Source organism: Capra hircus, chromosome 22, assembly GCF_001704415.2.
Source record: "Capra hircus breed San Clemente chromosome 22, ASM170441v1, whole genome shotgun sequence".
Taxonomy (NCBI): domain Eukaryota; kingdom Metazoa; phylum Chordata; class Mammalia; order Artiodactyla; family Bovidae; genus Capra; species Capra hircus.
Genome location: NC_030829.1, coordinates 14,464,615 through 14,487,364, shown reverse-complemented (window position 1 = coordinate 14,487,364; position 22,750 = coordinate 14,464,615). Strand labels below are relative to the sequence as shown.

The following is a 22,750-nucleotide window of genomic DNA, read 5'->3' as shown; positions in this document are numbered from 1 at the left end:
CCCTGGAGGAGGAAAGGGCAACCTACTTCAGTATTCTTGCCTGAGAAATCCCATGGACAGAGGAGCCTGGAGGGCTACAGTCCATGGGGTCGCAAAACATTTGGATGCTATTGAGTGAATAAACAACAACGTCAGGATCAACTATGGAAAGAACTGTAATTGCTGTTTCCCCTCAGATGCTATATTTCCCCCGGGATGCAACTCAGAATGTCTTGGGCATACAGTGTGCAGTTTTGCAGACTTGAGGATGGTAGCCTTGAGGATTCGGGGTTAAAGGGAAGCCTCATTTAAAGGCTAAAATGCAAAACCTGAAAGGGAGCTGCTCTGAGAAGACTTGGCAGCCTCTGTCCGTCCCTGTCTGATATTTGCCACATCTGTCTATCTGTCTGTGTATAGTATTTCTCCCCCTACTAGAATGTAAGCACTATGAGAGCAGGATTAAAAATTTTTTTCCTCTATTTATTATTTTATCTCTGGTTAGTAGTCATTTTATTTATTTAAAAAATTTTAATTGAACTATAGTTGAATTACAATGCTGTGTTAATTACTGTTGTACAGTAAAGTGACTTAGTTATACACATATATACATTCTTTTTCATATTTTTTTCCAATATGCTTTATCACAGAATATTGAATATAGTTCCTTGTGCTATACAATAAGAACTTGTTGTTTATCCATTCCATATATACCAGTTTGCATCAAGAACAGGATTTTTAAAAATATAATTCTTGAAGTTTACACTCCATTTACAGCTATTACAGAGTATTGGCTGTATTCCCTGCATTGTATAAATACATCCTTGTACTTATCTTACACCCAGTTGTTTGTACCTCCCACTCCTTCCCCCTATATTGCCCCTCCTTTCTTCCCTCTCTTCACAGATAACCACCAGCTTATTCTCTATATCACTGAGTCTGCTCTTTTTTGTTAAATGAATTAGCTTGTTGTATTTTTAGAGTCTTCATATAACTGATGCCAAGTGGCATTTATCTTTCTTTGTTTGACTTATTTCATTTTGAATAATGCCCTCCAAGTCCATCCATGTTGCTGTAAATGGCAAAATTTCGTTCTTTTTAATGGCTGAATAGTATTTCATTTTTCCACCCTGATTTGTTCACTACCATATCACCATTGCGGTGAACACTGTCAGGTACAAGGTAGACCTTAGTACGTATTCATTCAATGAATGAATGAATGGATAAATGAATGACTGAATGAATGAATGAATGAAAAGAACTCTGAGGCCATGCACATCACATCCTATATACTATTGGTAATATTTATTAGCATCCACTTACATCTTGTGTCCTAATGGCGTATTAAGCAGCTCATACATCTGATGCTGGCTTCCTTGGTGGCTCAGTGGTAAAGAATCCACCCGTCAATGCAGGAGACACAGATTTGATCCCTGGGTCAGGAAGATCCCCTGGAGGAGGAAATGGCAACCCACTCCAGTATTCTTGCCCAGGAAATCCCATGGACAGAGGAGCCTGGCGGGCTATAGTCCATGGGGTTGCAAAGAGCTGGACACAGCTAAGCAACTAAACAATAAAGAATTACAAGTAGCAAGATGCTGTTTTTCTTGAACCTATGGAGAGATATTACTTTCAGTTCCTGTTAACATTTATGTCTTCCCAGAGCTAACTGATAGTCAACAAAAGAGTCTGAAATGCAGTACTTGGATGCAATCTCAAAAACGACAGAATGATCTCTGTTTGCTTCCAAGGCAAACCATTCAATATCACAGTAATCCAAGTCTATGCCCTGACAAGTAACACTGAAGAAGTTGAAGTTGAATGGTTCTATAAAGACCTTTAAGACCTTTAAGAACTAATATCCAAAAAAGATGTCTTTTTCATTATAGGGGACTGGAATGCAAAAGCAGGAAGTCAAGAAACACCTGGAGTAATGGGCAAATTTGGCTTTGAAGTACGAAATGAAACAGGGCAAAGGCTAATAGAGTTTTGCCAAGAGAATGCACTGGTCATAGCAAACATCCTCTTCCAACAACACAAGAGAAGACTCTACACATGGACATCACCAGATGGCCAACACCGAAATCCGATTTATTATATTCTTTGCAGCCAAAGATGGAGAAGCTCTATACAGTCAGCAAAAACAAGACTGGGAGCTGACTGTGGCTCAGATCATGAACTCCTTATTGCCAAATTCAGACTTAAATTGAAGAAAGTGGGGAAAACCAATAGATCATTCAGGTATGACCTAAATCAAATCCCTTATGATTATACAGTGGAAGTGAGAAATAGATTTAAGGGACTAGATCTGATAGACAGAGTGCCTGATGAACTATGGACAGAGGTTCATGACATTGTATAGGAGACAAGGATCAAGAACATCCCCAAGAAAAAGAAATGCAAAAATCCAAAATGGCTGTCTGAGGAGGCTTTACAAATAGCTGTGGAAAGAAGAGACGCGAAAAGCAAAGAAGAAAAGGAAAGCTATACCCATTTGAATGCAGAGTTCCAAAGAACAGCAAGGAGAGATAAGAAAGCCTTCCTCAGTGATCAATGCAAAGAAATAGAGGAAAACAATAGACTGGGAAAGACTATAGATCTCTTCAAGAAAATTAGAGATACCAAAGGAACATTTCATGCAAAGATGGGCTCAATATAGGACAGATATGGTATGGACCTAACAGAAGCAGAAGATGTTAAGAGGAGTGGCAAGAAGACACAGAAAAACTGTACAAAAAAGATCTTCATGACCTGGATAATCATGATGGTGTGATCACTCACCTAGAGCCAGACATCCTGGAATGTGAAGTCAAGTGGGCCTTAGAAAGCATCACTACAAACAAAGCTAGTGGAGGTGATGGAATTCCAGTTAAGCTATTTCAAATCCTGAAAGATGATGCTGTGAAAGTGCTGCACTCGATATGCCAGCAAATTTGGAAAACTCAGCAGTGGCCACAGGACTGGAAAAGGTCAGTTTTCATTCCAATCCCAAAGAAAGGCAATGCCAAAAAATGCTCAAACTATTGCACAATTGCACTCATCTCACATGCTAGTAAAGTAATGCTCAAAATTCTCCAAGCCAGGCTTCAGTAATGCATGAACCGTGAACTTCCACATGTTCAAGTTGGTTTTAGAAGAGGCAGAGGAACCAGAGCTCAAATTGTCAACATCCGCTGGATCATGGAAAAAGCAAGAGAATTCCGGAAAAACATCTACTTCTGCTTTATTGATTATGCCAAAGCCTTTGACTGTGTGGATCACAAGTGTGGAAAATTCTGAAAGAGATGGGAATACCAGACCACCTGACCTGCCTCTTGAAAAATCTGTATGCAGGTCAGGAAGCAACAAGAAGAACTAGACATGGAACAACAGACTGGTTCCAAATTGGGAAGGGAGTACGTCAAGGCTGTATATTGTCACCCTGCTTATTTAACTTCTATGCAGAGTACATCATGAGAAACGCTGGACTGGAAGAAACACAAGCTGGAAGCAAGATTTCTGGGAGAAATATCAATAACCTCAGATATGCAGATGACACCACCCTTATGGCAGAAAGTGAAGAAGAACTAAAAAGCCTCTTGATGAAAGTGAAAGAGGAGAGTGAAAAAGTTGGCTTAAAGCTCACCATTCAGAAAACTAAGGTCATGGCATTTGGTCCCATCACTTCATGGCAAATAGATGGGGAAACAGTGGCTGACTTTATTGTTTTGGGCTCCAAAATCGCTGCAGATGGTGATTGCAGCCATGAAATTAAAAGATACTTACTCCTTGGAAGGAAAGTTATGACCAATCTAGACAGAATATTAAAAAGCAGACATTGCTTTTCCAACAAAGGTCCATCCAGTCAAAGCTATGGTTTTTCCAGTGGTCATATATGGATGTGAGAATTGGACTATAAAGAAAGCTGAGTGCTGAAGAATTGACGCTTTTCAACTGTAGTTTTGGAGGAGACTCTTGAGAGTCCCTTGGACTGCAAGAAGATCCAACCAGTCTATCCCAAAGGAGATCAGTCCTGAGTGTTCATTGGAAGGACTGATGCTGAAGCTGAAGCTCCAATACTTTGGTCGCCTGATGTGAAGAGCTGACTCATTTGAAAAGACCCTGATGCTAGGAAAGATTGAGGGCAGGAGGAGAAGGGGACAACAGAGGATGAGATGGCTGGATGGCATCACCGAGTCAATGGACATGAGTTTGGGTAGACTCTGGGAGTTGGTGATGGACAGGGAGGCCTGGCATGCTGCACTCCATGGGGTTGCAAAGAGTTGGACACAACTGAGCAACTGAACTGAACTGAGAGCTAACTGAAGAGGATCCAGAGATGCTCAGATGATTATCCCCTCCACTTGACTTTCTTCTTCCTCTTCCCTCAACTTATTTATTGAAAATACTTCCTACATTGAAGGAAAGATTGGAAGTGGTGACAACCGGTAGCTGGTAGATGGTGGGAGACATCTCTGGGATCACGAATCTTGGGTGGAACTGAGGGTTTTACTCAGAGATTTCATCTCTTATCCTTAAGAATCACTAATGTTCACTTGATTTCTAGATTGGAAGCCTGTATTTAAATTCACAAAAGCAGGTCTTCTGTGTCTTTCTACCCAGGAGTTATATGGAGGGAAAATGAGTGGGGATTTGGAGTAGATATTTCAAAGACTTGCAGTCCCTGATGAGATATATTTTCAAATAGTTCTCTAGTTTTCCAAAGCTTTTATGACTATTCTTATCTACACACACACACACACACACACACACACACACACACACGCGCACTTTCCGGCATTTGATGTTTCTGAAACTCAGCCTGAGGCAGAACCTTAAACACATCTCGAGTTGTGATCACAGAAGCAACTGGCTCCCACTGGGTCTGAGGTTCTGTAGAGCATTTTATGATAAATTTATCAAAGCTACAGGAGCCAGATCTTTATAAATAATTCTGACATCCTTCATTACTCTTTTTTTTTTTTTTTTTTTTGCTGCTAGCCCGTGGGGGGCAATTAATCTTCATAGGAAAGAGAAGCTTCTTGTTTACACATTTGCATTCACAGCATTTTTGCTTTTATGAACACCTCATTGCCTCAGTCTCCAGATTTTTTGCAATATTGGAAATTTTTGATTTATGAAAACCCTGTAAAACTACGGTGCTTCAGTTGAACCTAAGGTTGTCTATCCATTTGGAGGTCATGTCCTGACAAACTGCTGACCCGCTGTTTGCTGGGCAATATTGGAAGGGGAGGTAAAACCTTGCAGATGTATCTCTGGACATGAGCTGGAGACATTCACAGAGTCGAAAACAGACTGAGTTCAGTGGGAAGAATTCCCAGAGGCCATGCATAGGAAGCAGATAAAGGAAAGGGGGAGGATACCAAGGAGAATGGTTAGATTTTTGAAGGATGTAGGGAAGTCAGACAGATGAAAAAAGAAGGAAGGGTTTTCCAGGCACAGGGAACAGCATGTGTGAAGGCACAGAGGTCTGAGATAAGAGATCACTTCCGGTGCATCCAGGAGGGGAGGCAAGGTATCAGAAGGAGGAGGGTTATGCTGTGTGTTTGGGCAGAATGAACTTGATCCCTGGCATTTTAAGAATAGTACTCTATGACTCCTGATGAGTCAGCTGTTTAGAAAATATTTAAAGCTTAAAATATGCTTTTGCCAACCATAGAGTAACATGGTAAAATCCCTAATTTAAAGATAAGAAAAGGAGACTGATTTTGAGGAAAACAAAAGTTTAAACTGTGCCAGGAGTAAAAGAAAAGTAGTCAAAAGAAAAACTCCTTGATTAGATTTAGAAATGATAACATATATGAATCTATAATATATATATTTGTAAAATACACACACATGCATAAATATATATAATGCATGCATATATATTATATATGTGTATGTATATAGTGTACATAGGGTAAGTGTATGCTGCTGCTGCTGCTAAGTTGCTTCAGTCATGTTCAACTCTGTGCGACCCCATGGACGGCAGCCTACCAGGCTCCCTCGTCCCTGGGATTCTCCAGGCAAGAACACTGGAGTGGGTTGCCATTTCCTTCTCCAATGCATGAAAGTGAAAAGTGAAAGGGAAGTCGCTCAGTCATGTCTGACTCTTAGCAACCCCATGGACTGCAGCCTACCAGGCTCCTCCATCCATGGGATTTTCCAGGCAAGAGTACTGGAGTGGGATGCCATACATATACATGTATATACCTACATATATATATATCAGTCCGTGTTTTAAAAAATTGAGGTATAAGTTACCACAGTGCAATTTTAAAATCTTAAGCTTGAGGGACAATTTTTAAAATTGAAGTATGGTTGATTTACAATTTTTTAAAATTTTATTTATTTATTTTTGGCTACACCCCAAGGCATGCAAAACTTCCCCAACCAGGGATCTAACTTGCGCCCCTTGCATTGGAAGGTGGAGTCTTAACCACTGGACCACAACGTTGTATTAGTTTCCGATGTATATTAAAGTGATTCAGTTACTCATATACACATATATTGATTCTTTTTCATATTTCTTTCCATTATCAATTAGAGAGAGATATTGAATTTAGTTTTCTGTGCTATACAGTAGGTCCTTGTTCCTTATCTATTTTATATATAGTAGTAAATACATTCATTTTTATATGGGGAACTGGAGACTCAGAGGTGACATGAGTTGGTAATTAGAGGAGCCAAATTTTATCTCAAGTCTGCCTGGGTTTATCACACGTCACAACCTTTTCACAGGACTGTAGAGAATTCACTGAAATCCAGAATCTGGCTGGCTGAAGCCTCTTCCCACCCTTGCTGGCTAGAAATCAACATTCTGTAGTCTGAAAAAATGGCATGTGTATCATTGAGATCTAAGAATAATCTTACTTAAAGTTATGTTTAATGACAATTACAGCATTGAATTGATTTCAGAATATTTGTGTTCTTAAGTATTGAGATCTAAAATTTGGAACTCAGCCACTAGGCTGCTTTAATCAGATTTATATAATTCACCTATTGCAATAAGATATAATATGACAATTTGCAACTCTGTGGTACATGATAAATATCATGGTACAGGTAAGTGAAGGAACCTTGTAACCGAAGAGGTTTATTTATAAAGGTGTTTGGGATAAGCAGAGGAGTAACTCTAGGGATGAAGAGATTTAGTGAAATTGAAAAGCCAAAACAGGTCATAAAGAACACTTGTAGAGTGACATTATTTGTTTAATTGGTAGCTGCATGAAGGGTCATAAGACTATCCAATGAATTAATAAAGATTATCCATCTGAGCACTTTCTGTTGCATGTGATTCAAACTACTTAACACATGGACTTGTGGTTTTATTTACTAAACCATCCAAAGATAGATCTGACAGGACTTCAAGGCTCAAAGGCTGTGTTCAGGACATGGTTTCTCTCTTCATTTCTGGGCTCTGTTGACTTTGTGTTGAGTCCATTAACACAAAGACTCTTCCGTGTGATCCCAAGATGGCAACTTCCAGCTTCTCACTGCTGTGGCCACAGCCTTCAGGTTTGACATCAACAGAAAAGAGTCAAGGACCTTCCTTTAATTTTCACTGAGCCTTATGGGTCCTGAATGGGTCCACGTATCTATCCCTGAACCAGTGGGGTATGGGATGCACTGCATGGCTCAGCCTCGGGTCACATGCTCCAAACTTGAGTATTGACACTGAAAGTAGGTAGACCCTGAAAGAAATGTGTGGCATTATCAGAAGTGCTAATGGATGGTGGGAAGCAAGCCAACAGAATTTTATTTTAGTTTGCTTCAGCTCAGTTCAGTCGTTCAGTCGTGTCCAACTCTTTGTGACCCCACGAATCGCAGCACGCCAGGCCTCCCGGCCCATCACCAACTCTCAGAGTTCACCCAGACTCATGTCCATCAAGTCAGTGATGCCATCCAGCCATCTCATCCTCGGTCGCCCCCTTCTCCTCCTGCCCCCAATCCCTCCCAGCATCAAAGTCTTTTCCAATGAGTCAACTCTGCATGAGGTGGCCAAAGTACTGGAGTTTCAGCTTTAGCATCATTCCTTCCAAAGAAATCCCAGGGCTGATCTCCTTCAGAATGGACTGGTTGGATCTCTTTGCAGTCCAAGGGACTCTCAAGAGTCTTCTCCAACACCACAGTTCAAAAGCATCAATTCTTCGGTGCTCAGCCTTCTTCACAGTCCAACTCTCACATCCATACATGACTACTGGAAAAACCATAGCCTTGACTAGACGAACCTTAATCAGCAAAGTAATGTCTCTGTTTTTGAATACGCTATCAAGGTTACTCTAAAACAGATTCAAGGAAGTGATTCAGGTGACTGCTCAGGGGTTCCCTGAAGTTGTCTGTACTTGTGTGTGTGTGTTTTAATGTTTATTTTTATTTATTTGGCTACACTGGGTCTTAGTTGCAGCATGTGGGATCTAAGGTCCTTGACCAGGGATCGAACCTGGGCCTCCTGCATTGGGAATGCAGAGTCTTAGCCACTGGACCACCAGGGAAGTCCTGGTAGTGTGCATTTATGTTCATTTTATAGGGGCAGGGTCCATAGCTTTGATAAGATTATCAAGGCCAACCCAAAGAGTTGGCTCTGCTAAGATAATGGTAAATATTGAGCCAGACAGAAGTGCTTTGTAAAAGCTGAGCCTTTGTGCTTGTACTGTCTTCTTGAGTGCTTTCGATTTAAGATGTAGAATCTGCTTTCCAGCTGCCTGTTATGACATGATGATGAACCAATGGGGATTATCAGAGAGAGTAAACACTGATTAAAATATCATTTCCTCAGGTTCCAGAAGTTAGGGACCCTCTTTCTCTCCCAAGAAAGTCCTGTTTCTGGGGCCACAACAGAGGGTCCCTCACACTCTGTCACAGACACTGAGCTCACAGCCCTTCTGGGAACCCAGCCACCACCCGCTCCCTTAGAACTGGCTTCAGCAGCCCGCTTGCCCAGGGATGGAGAGCTGCTCATTCTGGGTGAGGAAAAGGCCCTTTGGGAATTACTTCCCTGTCATAATCCCAAGGCCTCATGCAGGCTGATATTTTCCTGCTAATCCCAGGCCAGGTGCATTTTTGACACCAGATAATGTTAGTCTTCTGACTGATACAGTAGCAGGTGGGCAAACACTGGGCAGCCGGCAGAATCCCGGACTTCCTGAGCATCCGCGATCTGGATTCATTGAAGTTTAAACATATAGAGACCTGCCACACCCTTGCCCTTTGCATTTGCCAGATTAGGTTATCCGTGAGTGACTGCTGTAAACAGCTGCCCCTCATTTCCCCCTCTCACTTGTCCTTTGGCTTTTAAACGGGTTCAAAGCCTGGCATTTTGCTGATTTTTTCCCCATCTGTGACCCACAGACTAGCCCAGGGATGCTTAGAGTTTCACGTACACATGAGAATTCCCTGGTGATCCAGCGGTTAGGACTCCATGCTTCCACTGCAGGAGGCTTGGGTTTGATCCCTGGTTGGAGAGCTAACATGCTGCTTGCCCTGTGGCACAACCCAATACGGCAATTTAATATTAATTAAATTAATTAATTAAATTTAAAAAAATAGTGTGCACACGAATCACCCAGGGGTCTTGCTCAAATGCAGACCCGACTCAGCAGATCTGAGGTGGGCCTGAGAGTCTGCATTTCTAACATGCTTCCAATGACACTCCTGCTTCTCCAAGGGCCTCATGTTTAAGAGCAAAGGTCTAGGCCAAAGGCTTTCAACTCTGGCACCACACCGGTGTCACCTGGGGAGTTATAGAAATACCGGTGCTTGGGTCCTACTTTCAGATTATAGGACCCAAGCACTGGTCCTACTCCATAGTTTGAAGTGTGACACCCCAGATGCTTCTGATGTGCAGCCAGGGTAGATGTCCACTGGTCTCACCCCTCAGCCTACAGCCTCGCTGGCCAGCTCTCCTCACTGCCAATCTGGCTCACTCATACTACCTTTGCACTCCCCTCCTGGAGTCCCTTCTCCTTCATCCTTGGAACTCACGGACGGCTTATTATGGACTAGAACTTGCCACACGACCTGATCTGATGAAATCAGCACTACTTCTATCCCCATCTTGCAGACAGAGAAACTGAGGTTTGGAGAGCGAAACATCTTGTTTTAGGCCAGACAGCTATTAAGCAGCAATGTCAGGACTCACCCAGGTCTTCTATTCCTGGAGCACAGCAGCAGCAGAGTGAGGGTTTAAGAGGATGCTGGCCTTGGGAGTCAGACAGACCTGGGGTCCACCACTCACTGTTGGTGGGACCTTGGGCAGGCTACCCAGATCCTGAAGCATTGTGTCCTCCTCTGTAAAATGGAGCCATTTCTCAGGGCTGTCGGGAACATAAAATGACGTGACCTGAATAAGCCATGCCCCAAGGGCTTCCCAGGTGGCGCTAGTGGTAAAGAACCCGCCTGTCAATGCAGGAGACATAAGAGACGAGAGTTTGATTCCTGGGTCAGGATAATCCCCTGGAGGAGGAAGTGGCAACCCACTCCAGTACTCTTGCCTGGGAAATCCCATGGACAGAGAAGCCTGGTGGGCTACAGTCCATACGGTTACAAAGAGTTGGACGTGACTGAAGCGACCTAGCACGCCTGCACAGCACACACCAGAGCCTGGGCCACAGGAGAGGTTCTGGCCATCTCTACATTGCAGTACTTCCTGTGGGCCCATCTTCTTTGGCACTGGGCGCAGATGTCTAGATTGTAAGTCATCTTTTCTGTGCTCTCGTCAACTCTTCAAATGGAAAGCAATTTCCTCCAAGGCAGAAAAATGCAAGTATGAGTATGAAATGTCTGTGGATGTGATTTTTTAGATTCGTGGCTTCAAATTGGTTTTCTTTGCTCCAAGAGGCCTTGCTGTAAGAGGCAGTGGATTCACTGGTGCTTGTCAATGGATGGAATTAAATGTCAATCAATGGAAAATGATAGTGCTCAAAGCATGAATAAGTAGTTACCCCACTGAAGTCATTCATTCATTCACCTACTCATTCATTCATTGCCTCTGTTCCCTCTGACCTTATGGGATTACTGAAGACAACTCAGCCTGAACCCCCCAACAACAGGCCAGGCTGTCTCTGTGGCTTATTTCCCATCATGCTTGCGGCTAGAGAGATGAGAAGGTTGGGGCTTAATCTCATGTGTATCTCATGTACACAAGGAACTCTTTTTTAGAAGCTCCACACCCAGGACTTTCCAATTTTAATTCTAAAAGTCCCACATCCCTAGAAATCCCTGCATCCCAGACAAATGGGGACAGTTGGTCACCCTACCCCAATCACATGGGTCTGAGGGATGTCCTTCCTTTTACAACCTGGCAGCTCTGTGCCTTTCTGCCTCTCTTTTCCACGGAGGACCCTTTAGTGTGAGGTGGTTCCTGCTGGTTTTTCTCATCTTCTTTGTGTCCCAAGCCGCTGGGATGGGAACGGTGGCTGCCTCCCCCCCATGCCGAGACACAAGGTCATGATGGGTCTCCTGCTGGCTCCCTGCTCAACGTCTCTCTTGGCTCACCATGAGGTCTTTCTCCTTCCATTTCAGTAGCTGAGGGAGGCTTTGTCCTCCGGGGGAAACTAGAAGACTGTTCATAAAAGAGAACACCTCCTCTTCCTTCCCCCTTTCTGCAAACACACTTTGCCTCAGACAAGCACTCAGTGAGTAGACAAAAGTGGGGCTGTTTTCTTTCTGATGCCATTTCAGATAAAGTTTTAAAATATTCTTTGAAACTAGGCAAGCAACACCACAGCTAAAAATGCTTGGCTTTGAAAATAAACCTGTGGCAGATTTACACAGATCCTTTGAATCTGTCAGAGATGCTTTCAGCAGCAAGTACAAGTGTGACGAAGTGGGGGCTCACGCCGCACAGCTTTGTTTTTCTTGCATAAGAAGTCTAGAGATGGGCGGCTGCTGATAGTGATTCAGGGATCAGGGGTGTCAGGCTGTGATTTGGTATCTGTGTCATTTTCTATGTTTTCTCATGTCAAATAACAGCATCATGCCTTGGGTGGCTAAGTTCAAGAGGGAAGCAGGGTGGCCTTGAATGGGACACTCTCTTTCCTTGTCTCTGTTGCCAAAGGGAAATCATTGCCAGAAGCTCTCTCCCCAGTGGGTTTCCCCTTACATCCTACTGGTCAGAACTGGGTCATACATCCATCTGTAGGCCAGGGACGGGGGCCACCTCCTTTGCAGTTCAGGGGTCTCTGCCAATGCGTAAACACTACTGAGGTTCTTTTAGGGAGGAATGGTTTTGGCTGGATGACCAAAAATGGATTCCCAGACTTCTCTGGGCTCAGAAGCCCTGAGTTCTGGTCCTGGTCCTATTTCTGTCTTGCTCAGATATGAATAACGTGGTGAACTGGATGCTCGTTCCCCAAGCACTGATATGGCCTCTATGGGCCACTTGCAAAGACAGCAAGCAAGGTGAGCGGGCAGCGAGGGTTTCTGCATGAGATTGGCTCCAAGGCAAGAAACACTTGTGAAAATAGGTAAACTAGATCATTCCAAAGCGAACTTCTACCTGGAATGTTCTTGAGTGTTTACAGGATTGACTGGCCAGCATCTGTTCTTATCTCCAGGCATTTTGTATGTTTGTGTGCAGACACTGTATAGATATAGATGCAGATACTGACACAGATACAAGGGTAATTTTAGATTGTGTTATTGGGTGATGTCTGAAGAGCAGATGGATCTCCATCTGCTGGGGAAAGCTCAGGAGAAGTTCAGCTCGGGCCCAGGGCTGGGGAAAACTCAGAGACCACAGCCCTGTGAGAGCAGATGAGACTCAGGGACTCAGGGCTGGATCCCCATCCCCGATTAGAAGAGGCTGAGCCTGGCCCCATTTCAGGGACCCTGGCTCCTGTAAGGGACTTGGAACTTGAAGCCGCCAGATCTATCTTACTGTTAGATTATAGGTGACAAATGATCTTTACAGAGACCAAAGCTCTGATGGAACAGCTGGCATGATCCCACTTATGTGCACACCTCTGTATTTTGGAGCTAAAGGTGGCCTTCCCGTACACACGGGTATTCTCCACTTGTCGGAGGAGGGATTCCAGCAGCTTTGCTGGAAGACTTGGGACCAAAAACCAATGATTGATGCCTGGGTCACCAAGCCTGGGGAAAAGAAGATGAGCGGCCAGTGTGCTGGTGTGTAGCTTTCCCTGTAGGGCATGAGTGGCGCATAAGATCATGCTATCTCACTGCTGTCAGGGCTAAGCCTAATGCCTTGGTTAGAGTGCTGCCATCCAGATTTCTCCACATTAACTAAAGCACATTCTCTGCACCCCCTCCCCTCACCACCTTTATAATGAATACAAACCAAGGAGGGAAGGAAACCACATCCAGTTCCAGGACTGCAGAAGAGGATGGTCTCACAGCGCACCTTCCTCAAAGCAAGCACATCTCTGTCCACTCCCAGAACCCAGAGAATGTCTGGATAACAATAAGCTCATATAATATCCACTCCCAAGGCTACAACTTTCTCCCCTGATACAAATTCCGTTCAGGTCATGGCCACTGAAGAATGAGTGATGATGCATTATCCCTTGGAGAGGGATTGTAGCATCAGAGCTTCCAGGGATCCCAGGGACCAGCTAGGGCTGCTTCCTTGGAAACACTCCCAGAAGCGGAGTGTGGATGTCTCATACTAGAAATGACCATAACCCTCCTGCCTCCAGTCCAGGCCCCCTGGCAGAAGTTTGTTTGTGGGTAACTCCAAATGATGTAAATGGAGAGATTATCCTGAAGAGTCTGGGTGAATCAATGCAATCACATGTAGCCTTAAAAGTGGACACAGCAGGGGAAGGACAGGCTAAAAGAAATTGAGAAACTAGCATTGACATTTACCTGCATCTCCAGCGTCACCTACATTGGCAGGCAGATTCTTTACCACTGCGCCATCTATGAAGCCCTTAAGAGTATATCTACACACACTAGCACGTGTAGAATGGATAGCTAGTGGGAAGCTGCTGTACAACTCAGGGAGCCCAGCCTGCTACTCTGTGACGACCTAGAGGGGTGGAATTGGGGTGGGGGGATCTCAAGAGGGAGGGGATATATATAAATAATTATGACTGATTCATGTTGATGGACAGCAGAGACCATCACAGCATTGTAAAGGAAGTATCCTCCAAAAAAAAAAAAAAAAAGTGGGAGAGGAAGCAGAAAGTGGTCCATGAGATTCAACAGTGGAAGGGGAGATAAGTGAGATTCAACGTGAAAGAGGGTTTTTAAGCACCCTTGCCATCTTTGAAGATAGAAGAAAGAGGTAGAGCCTAGAAAGGCAGATGGCCCCTAGCAGCTGGAAATGACCCTCAGCTGATAGCCAGCAAGGAAACAGAGATCTCAGTGCTACAGCTACAAGGACTGTAGTCTGCCAACCACCCAAATGACCCCTTTAAGTCCTCTAGGAAGGAGAACAATGCTGCCAACACTTTGCTTTTAGCCTGGTGAGCCCTGTTAGACTTCTGACCTATAGAACTTCAAGATAATACATTTGTGTTATTTAAGCTGCCCAGCTGAAGGTAACTTGTTATAGCAGCAATAGAAAACTAATACAAATGCTTTGGTGACCAACTGATCCCTGTGTCGGAATATTCTGGTGCATAGCAACTGATGTCATAGAAAAGATTCCAGAAAAGCAGGTCAGGAAGAAGGACTTACGGTTTGGAAGCTCTTGAGTGAAGGCGAATTGTTTATCAAGGCAGTGAAATGTCCAGAGTGTAGATAGAGCAACTTTCCTGCAATAAAGGAAAGGCTGCCAGAGTGGCTGCTCTCCCTTTCCTCTGAGGAGGCACCAAGGGCCTCGGAAGAAGGGTGAGTGGGTGTATCCTGGGCAGGAACTGGGACAGGCAGGATGATCCCTGGCTGCAGGAGATGCTTATCAGCAAATTCGCTTACTGCTCATCCGATGACAGTTCTGTTGGGAAGACGAGGTTTTGTTTATTCATTCATTCATTCACTCATCAAAGATTCACTGTGGACCTACTGTGTCCCAAGGTCTGTTCTGAGTTCTGAGGATGAAGCAGAGAACAAGACAGGCCAAGTTCCTGCATGCCTGCTGCTTATACTCTGACAGGGGAGGTAGACAAATGAATGAAAAAATGAACAAGGACTTTTCTGAAATTTACATATATTATGAAGAAAACAAAAGCTATTTTCTGTGATAGGGCAGTGGGAAAGTGATCCTATTTGAGTTGGTGAGCTTTTTTGAGCTGAGACTGTGAACAGGAAAGGGCAGGCTCTATGGTGGTTGGGGAAAATCATGTTCTAGGCAGAAGGAAGAGCAGGTGCAAAGGACCTGTGGTAGAGATGAGATGCGCATGTACAAAGAAAGGAAATGTGCAAGGTGAATGTGACGGCGTGAAGGTGAAAGAGGGGAAAAGATGTGTGAAAGGAGAGACCTTGTGAGGCGAAGGGACTGCTCTGCCATTTCCAATGAATCAGTGGCACGTCTGGACTGGACCAGCTCTCCCTGTGAGGACAAGAGACAAGGTCCCTGGAGTTTCGTTTGTAGAAAATCTGGGGTCAAGACAGCGTAAAGGTTAAGGCCACAGCTCAGAATTTGTATTCCAGGAGAAAAAGCAGTGGTGGAATAATCCAATATGACAGTGGCCGTTGTGTTAGTCATGGCTGGACTCTGATGAACTAAGTATTGTGGTTAAGTCAGGAAGGCCTCTCCGTTTTCTGAACATACCGAGTCGTATACCCACAGACCCACAGACCCACAGCACCCTTCTCTTCTGCCAGGGTCCCTGTGATCTCAGTGGGGATTGCTTGTGACTCCATCCTCTCCTCTACCAGCCAGCACCCTGAGCTCAGGAGGATGAAGGCGTCCATGGTGCTGTCTCTCATTGGGTACCTGGTGGTTCCAAGTGACACTGCGGTTCTGGGGCGCTGCGTGGTGGCTAAGAAGCTCCATGAAGGAGGCCTGAGTGATTTTGAGGGCTACAGCCTTGAAAACTGTGAGTGGCCCCTCTCAACCCTCCTCCTCACCTCTTTAACCACTAGTTCCTTTCCAGGCTTCCCCAGCGCTCCTCTGAGCCATACCCTGTCTATTCCATCTTAGGGGTGTGCCTGGCTTATTTTGAGAGCAAGTTCAATCCTATGGCTGTCTATGAAAACTCGCGCAGTGACTTCATCGGCTATGGCCTCTTTCAGATCCGTAACCATGACTGGTGTGACCACGGCAGGAACCGCTGCCACATGTCTTGCTCTGGTAGGTCCCTCCTTCCATGCTGCGGGCTGTGGAGGGTGGAGGGCAGCCACGTTGAGCTCAGGGGGCTGCTTTCCCAGTGACCAGAGTTTACAAGTTTGGAGCTGAGAGGAGGAGGGCCTGGCGGAGGCTGGGCTGAACCAAATCCAGAATGGCGTCACAGGAGGCCATGCCGCACTGCCCAGAGTCCACAGGGAGAGAGGGCTGTGGGCTTGGTGGCCTGGGACGTAGCGAGGGAGACTCATATCCAGATGGGCAGAGGAGGAGGCAAGGAGGAGCATGAGGGGTGAGACCAGGCAGCTCTGGCTAGGCCTAGTATAACTGACACTCTTCCTCAAGGGGAGCAGAGGCTGCTACTTTGACAGGTGGAAGTGATCACTGGAGAAGACAGGCCTGTGCTGTATACCTCATAAGAAGATGATGTGTGTTTATCTCCAGAATCCAATGGGAGAAATATGCAACTATCTGTAGTAGAGGTGGTATGGGGTGTTGTGATGAAACTATGGTAGAATAAATACCCTGAAAAAACCCTCCTACTAGATAAAACGTAAAAAAAGGAATAAAAATCCTCTCTAACATGAGCTCCTGGTAGCTCCCTTGACATCACTCTGACTTAGCTGCTGAGTGGTGACGTGGTATCATTCCACTTCGTTTTCTTCACAGCTTTACTGAATCCAGATTTAAAGAGGACAATCGAATGTGCCAAGATAATTGTAAAAGGAAAAAGAGGGATGGGAGCATGGTAAGTAGCCTGTGTTCCTGACTTTCACCCACATGTCAGGTCCCATTCGTGTGTGACTTTAGATGGGTGGTGGTGGTGGTAGTGGTTTAGTCGCTAAGTTGTGTCCAGCTCTTTGTGGCACCATGGACCGTAGCCCACTAGGCTCCTCTGTCCGTGGGATTTCCCATGTGAGAATACTGGAGTGGGTTGCCATTTCCTTCTTCAGGGGAATCTTCCCAACCCAGGTATCGAACCCACATATCCAGCAGTGCAGGTGGTCTCCTGCATTGCAGACGGATTCTTTACCACTGAGCCACCAGGGAAACTCATCATGTTGCTTATGTCCTAGAGAACGCATGGAGAAGGAAATGGCAATCCACTCCAGTGTTCTTGCCTGGAGAATCCTAGGGACAGAGCAGCTTGGTGGGCTGCCGTCTATGGGGTCACACAGAGTCAGACACGACTGAAGTGACTTAGCAGAGGCAGCATCCTATGCAGGAAGAAGGCAATGGCACCCCACTCCAGTATTCTTGCCTGGAAAATCCCATGGACGGAGGAGCCCAGTAGGCTATAGTCCATGGGGTCGCTAAGAGTTGGACACGACTGAGCGACTTCACTTTCACTTTTCGCTTTCCTGCATTAGAGAAGGAAATGGCAGCCCACTCCAGTGTTCTTGCCTGGAGAATCCCAGTGATGGGGGAGCCTGGTGGGCTGCCGTCTATGGGGTCTCACAGAGTCGGACACGACTGAAGCAACTTAGCAGCAGCAGCAGCATCCCATGCAAAGCACTAAGCCAGGCTTGTAGGTTATACCTGAGCAAATGAAACCCAGTCCCCCCCTTTACAGGGTTTATAGGGCAGTGTTGCTTTTACGTATCTCATACATCTCCTAGTTAGATGTGTAGCAACCAAGATGGAGCCAAGATTAAGATGAAAGATTATAAAGAAATCAAACCATGTTTTTCTCTCTGCTGGAACAGTGCCCGGCACAAAATAACCTATATTAAGTTTTTGTTAAATAAATCATAAAATAGAATTGTCATTTTAAATACACTTAACTGTTAGTCCTTCTTGAAACTTACGTTGATATGAAAAGTGAGATAGGGAATCCAGCTTCGTATTTTTCAAATGCTAGTCGGTAGTCTTGACATCACCTATGCCTTAACCCATTTTCTCACTAACAGATTGCATTTTAAAGAGGGAATCCTCTTGTTAATGTTAACTGTCTTCTGAGTGTTTGAAATATCTTTCATGCATAGTCTTGACTTTCCAGTTAATTTGGAAGCTTGGCTGGCCCCCTAGGGTAAGCACTAATGAGATAAAATCATCTTTGTTGTGTGGCACTAAGTAGAAATGTGTTGGGCCAGGCTGATCAAGGCTTCTCACTTCCTCAGAATTCCCAGTGGAGTGAGCTCTTATTAAGTTAATAAGCTGCAGTGGCTTTTCCAAAGCTCAGATCAGGCTGCTCTGTGAAGCTGGTGTGGACAGGATGGGAGAAGACCCAGGCCACCCCTCCTTCCTCCTCGACATCCTCAGGAGTCCCATCTGCAATGCCTGCTCAGGGCTAAGGAGGGTGCTGTGATTTCTGCAAATATGTCTCTGCATGCTCTCCCTGCTGCTTTGCAGCCACGAGGGGCCAGGGGACCCCAGCCCCTGTTCCAACTGCGGGACAACCTACCATGGAACCTCATACCCGACCAAGGGATGAGATGAACTAACAGGATGTCTAATGGTCTGCAGCTGGCCTGGTGATTCCAACAGCTTCTGGGATAAGAGAGGAGGACGTGGGGTCTGGAAGCTGGCCAAGGGGCTGGGAATAGGCAGGGTCATGTTTACAGGCACCAGGAGAAAAGGGTTGAGAAACTCAGTCCAGCTGACCTAGGGTTGAGGGTTGAGGAGCTGGAAGGAATTTTGGAAGGTGAAGGGTGAAACAGGTGCATGGAAAGGGCCCTGGCTCAGGGACAGGGGTTCCCATTTCAGAACTAGAATCTGCCGAGTACTCACCACATATGTCACAGAACTTCTCTGATGCTCCCTTCAGGGAGGTTAAAAATGCCTTGCAGGACTGGAGAAGGATTTCACAGTTCACAGCTCAGCCTCCCCATCTCACAGTGTGGGGTTTATGAGAAAGGGGGTGTTGTATAGCAGATGGAGGGAGCACTCAATGCTCATGCCTGCGAGGGTTGGAGGAACCATGGAGAGAGACGTACTTGGGATGCACAAAAGCCTTCAGAACTGTGCCCACTCAAATGCTCCAGGCATCAGGCAAGGGGTGTAAATGGGCCAGTGGGGGTTGAGCTGCAATAGAGGGAGCCCTCTCTGGTTCACTCTCCCCGGCCTTCTTCCCTGTAGGCCCTCTTGGACTCTCAACTGCCAGCACTCTGACACTCTGGCACGGTGGCTGGACGGATGCAAGCTGTAGCTGCTGGGAAAGCCCTCGCCATACTTGCTGCTGGCATCTTCCTAGTGGAGATGCTTTCCTGCTTCACTGCCTGTACTTATCCTGTTGATTATCCCACCGCTGGATGCTCTAGAGGGAAGACGGCAAAAGTTTGTTTCATTTGGGGATGCAGGATGCAGAATAAACTGCTAGTTATTCAACCTGGCCCAAAGGGCTCTGCTTGTCCTATTGTACTGTGATTGTTATGGTGGACAATATTATTCACCATTATCATGCTTCCTTATTGTTCCTTATTCCTTAATTTCAGGTGAAGGACTTCCCCCCCCCACTCCCGCCCCCAAACACTAACTGCTGCTTCGCAAGTAGGGAGATGATGGTACAATTTTTTATTTAAAACAAGTTTTATTAATTTTGACCACACCCTGTGGCATGTGGGATCTTAGTTTCCTGACCGGGGATCGAATTTGGCCCCCTGTATGGGGAGCGTGGAGTCTTAGCCACAGGGAAGTCCCTTCTTGCACTTTTAAAATTAAACACTATACATTTAATAGGTAAAACTTGGAGAGTACAAAGTCATAAAGAAGGAAATTTAAAATGCTCATCATCCCCCCACTGGAAGCAGAAGTTTTCATTACTGTTATGTAGACACAGTTGAGGGTACTGTGCAATAGGGATGGTTAGTGTTAGTCTGTTCATATCCCTTTCCTGCTTCAGGGTGGGTGTGGACATATTTTTTTTCCATATAAGCTTGAACTCCTACTGTGTACATAGTTCTGTATCTTGCTTTTTTTTTTTCACTTCATATTTTGTGGTCTAACATTTCCAAAATTGAAGGCAGGAAGATAAGGGAATGACAGAGGATAGTTGGATGGCATCACCAACTCAACGAACATGAGTTTGAGCAAACTCCGGGAGCTGGTGAAGGACAGGGAAGCCTGGCGTGCTGCAGTTCATGGAGTAGCAAAGAGTTGGACACGACTGAGTGACTGAACAACTACAACATTTCCATGACTTAGACGGGGATCCCAGCACCGTTTTTAACAACCGCATGATCTCCATTTAGTGGACAAACTATAACGTAGTTTACACACAACTGTTTATACCCGCTCTTGTTACTCCTTTTGATCTCTGCAAGGACAAAACAAAATGATGTGACGAAATGAATCACGGCCGCCCGACAGTCAGGCAGCACTGATAGCAAGTCAGCCCTGGGTTTCGTGTGCATCCCGGTCTCTTTCAGAAAGCCAAAGAAAGAGCTGCAAGTAAGAATTTCAGAGGCAGAACTTCTCCTCACTCTCAGCTCTGACTGATCAGCTTAATCAGTTGGTTTTATATGGCTTCCCCACCTCCAGGGAAAAGGGTATTTGATAGCTCCTGCCCACACAGCACGAATCATACAGAGAAATTCCTGCTGGCAGCCTCCCTTGCTGCTGAGGTCACTGAGACGCTTTGGAGACCGTGAGAGCTCCTCATTGAGCTGGGGACACACACCATCTCCAAGGGTGGGGCTGTATGCGATAATGCACCTGATTTCAACCCAACTTTATCCCAGACATTAATGACCACCTACAATTGATTAAAACTATCTCCTCAAGAGCCACACCCATTGGGCTGCCTCCTCCTTCCAGCCCATTACTTCTGCCACGGCTCGTCATGATCCTCTAATGGCCACTTGTGTCAACACGGGCGTGAGGCTTGAGGACAAAGCAAATGTTAATGTATCGATCAGACTGCTCTCTCTAGGGTTTCCCAACGCCGTCTCCTGGTGTGATGCTCTCAGAGCCACTGATAACGGGCATTACAATGAGCTCTCATCCTGGGGCCAGATCTCACTGTCTGGTTTATTTATTTATTTATGGTTGTGCTGGGTCTTCATTGCTGCACAGGTTTTTCTCTAGTTGTGGCGAGCCAGGGCTACTCTTCATTGCAGTGCACAGGCTTCTCATAGCTGTGGCTTCTCTTGTGGAGCACAGGCTGAGCACAGGCTGTAGGGCATGGGGGCTTCAGAAGCTGTGGCTCCCAAGTCCTAGAGAACCGGCTCAATAGTTGTGGTACACAAGCTTAGCTGCTCTGCAGCATGTGGGATCTTTCCAGACCAGGGATTGAACCCATATCTCCTGCATTGGCAGGTGGATTCTACACCACTGAGCCAACCAGGAAAGCCGCCCTCCCTGTCTGGTTTACAGAATGATCAAAGCTAGATTTTAAAAATCTCATGAACAATGACTCCTGGGGTCTCCCTGCTGTGGTCAGTGGCTAAGACTCTGCACTTCCAGTGTAAGGGGGCCTGGGTTCCATTCCTGATCAGGGAACTAGATTCTGCTGCAACTAAGACCCAGCATGGCCAAATAAATAAATAAAAATAAATACTAACCAAACCAAAAAAAAATGACTCCTGTTACTGTTACTTCTATCACTAGCAGCTACCATATTAACTCCAGTTTTACAAAATAATATACTGAGGCCTTTACTTGTAATATTTTCAAACCTTGCAAAACCTTACAAGGCAAATATGAATCATAACTATATCACAAGTGGGGAAATTGGGGTTTGGAGGGGCTAAAAAACTTGACTTTACTCCAGCCTGGTAGGTGATGGGGATGTAATGGGTATCCTCTCAAAACCTATCACTTTCTCACACAGCCCCTCCAAACTCTGGTACTGTATCAGTGTTAATTTTCCATCCCATTAATTAGCTGGAACATCAAGTCTCCAGTTTTTGAATGAAAGACTTGGCATTGAAGAAGCTTTCGGCAACTGACACAAAACAATGGGTCACTGTCAGAGTGCTCAGAGGCTTGAAATCGAGGCCCCAGGAGATGAAGTAACTTTCTCAACTACAGAAAAATCAGTAAAGAAGGCAGTGTGGTGACTTGTAATGTTTCCACACTTGTGTCACCATGAAGATCACCTGCACCGGCTGTTAAAATGCTGATTCCCGGGCCATGCCTTTTCTGGCCTGTGAAGTATCGATGTGCACCAGTTATGAGGTGGGGAATGTCTATTACCTCCATTCTGCCTTCTAAATCTCTGCAAATGTAGCTCAGTGGAGAAGCCAAACCTGCATCTGAAACCCTATTGGTACAGGTACCTCCCAGGCCCCCAGCTCCTCGAACTTCAGGAAGAACAAAGAAGCAGGGGTGTTGCTCATGATGCCTCAGTGGGAGATTTATTTACTACAACAAGGGGGAAGTGGGAGGGTGGGATGGATTGGGAGATTGGGACTGACATATATACACTGTTATGTGTAGCAGATAACTAATGAGAACCTACTATATAGCACAGGGAACTACTCAATGCTCTGCGGTGACCCACACAGGAAGGAAACCCAAAAAAGACAGGGATACATGTATACAGATGACTGATTCACTTTGCTGTACGGTAGAAACCAACACAACATTGTAAAGCAACTATACTCCAATAAAAGTTAATAAGAAAAGAGACAAAAAGGATTGTACAAGTCCTCAGAGGTCTGA

General features: G+C 45.3%; 1 protein-coding gene and 1 non-coding gene across 2 annotated transcripts; one reads left to right on the top strand and one right to left on the bottom strand.

Moving 5' to 3' along the window:
• On the bottom strand, positions 8,381 to 8,453 carry TRNAG-CCC. The gene has a single exon. It is a non-coding gene; the product is annotated as a tRNA-Gly (tRNA).
• On the top strand, positions 14,683 to 19,295 carry LYZL4 (lysozyme like 4). Its single transcript, NM_001285551.1, is given in 5 exon segments — positions 14,683 to 14,754; positions 15,742 to 15,902; positions 16,007 to 16,156; positions 16,817 to 16,895; positions 19,226 to 19,295. Coding segments are annotated over 4 exon segments (438 nt in total). The 5' UTR covers positions 14,683 to 14,754; positions 15,742 to 15,763.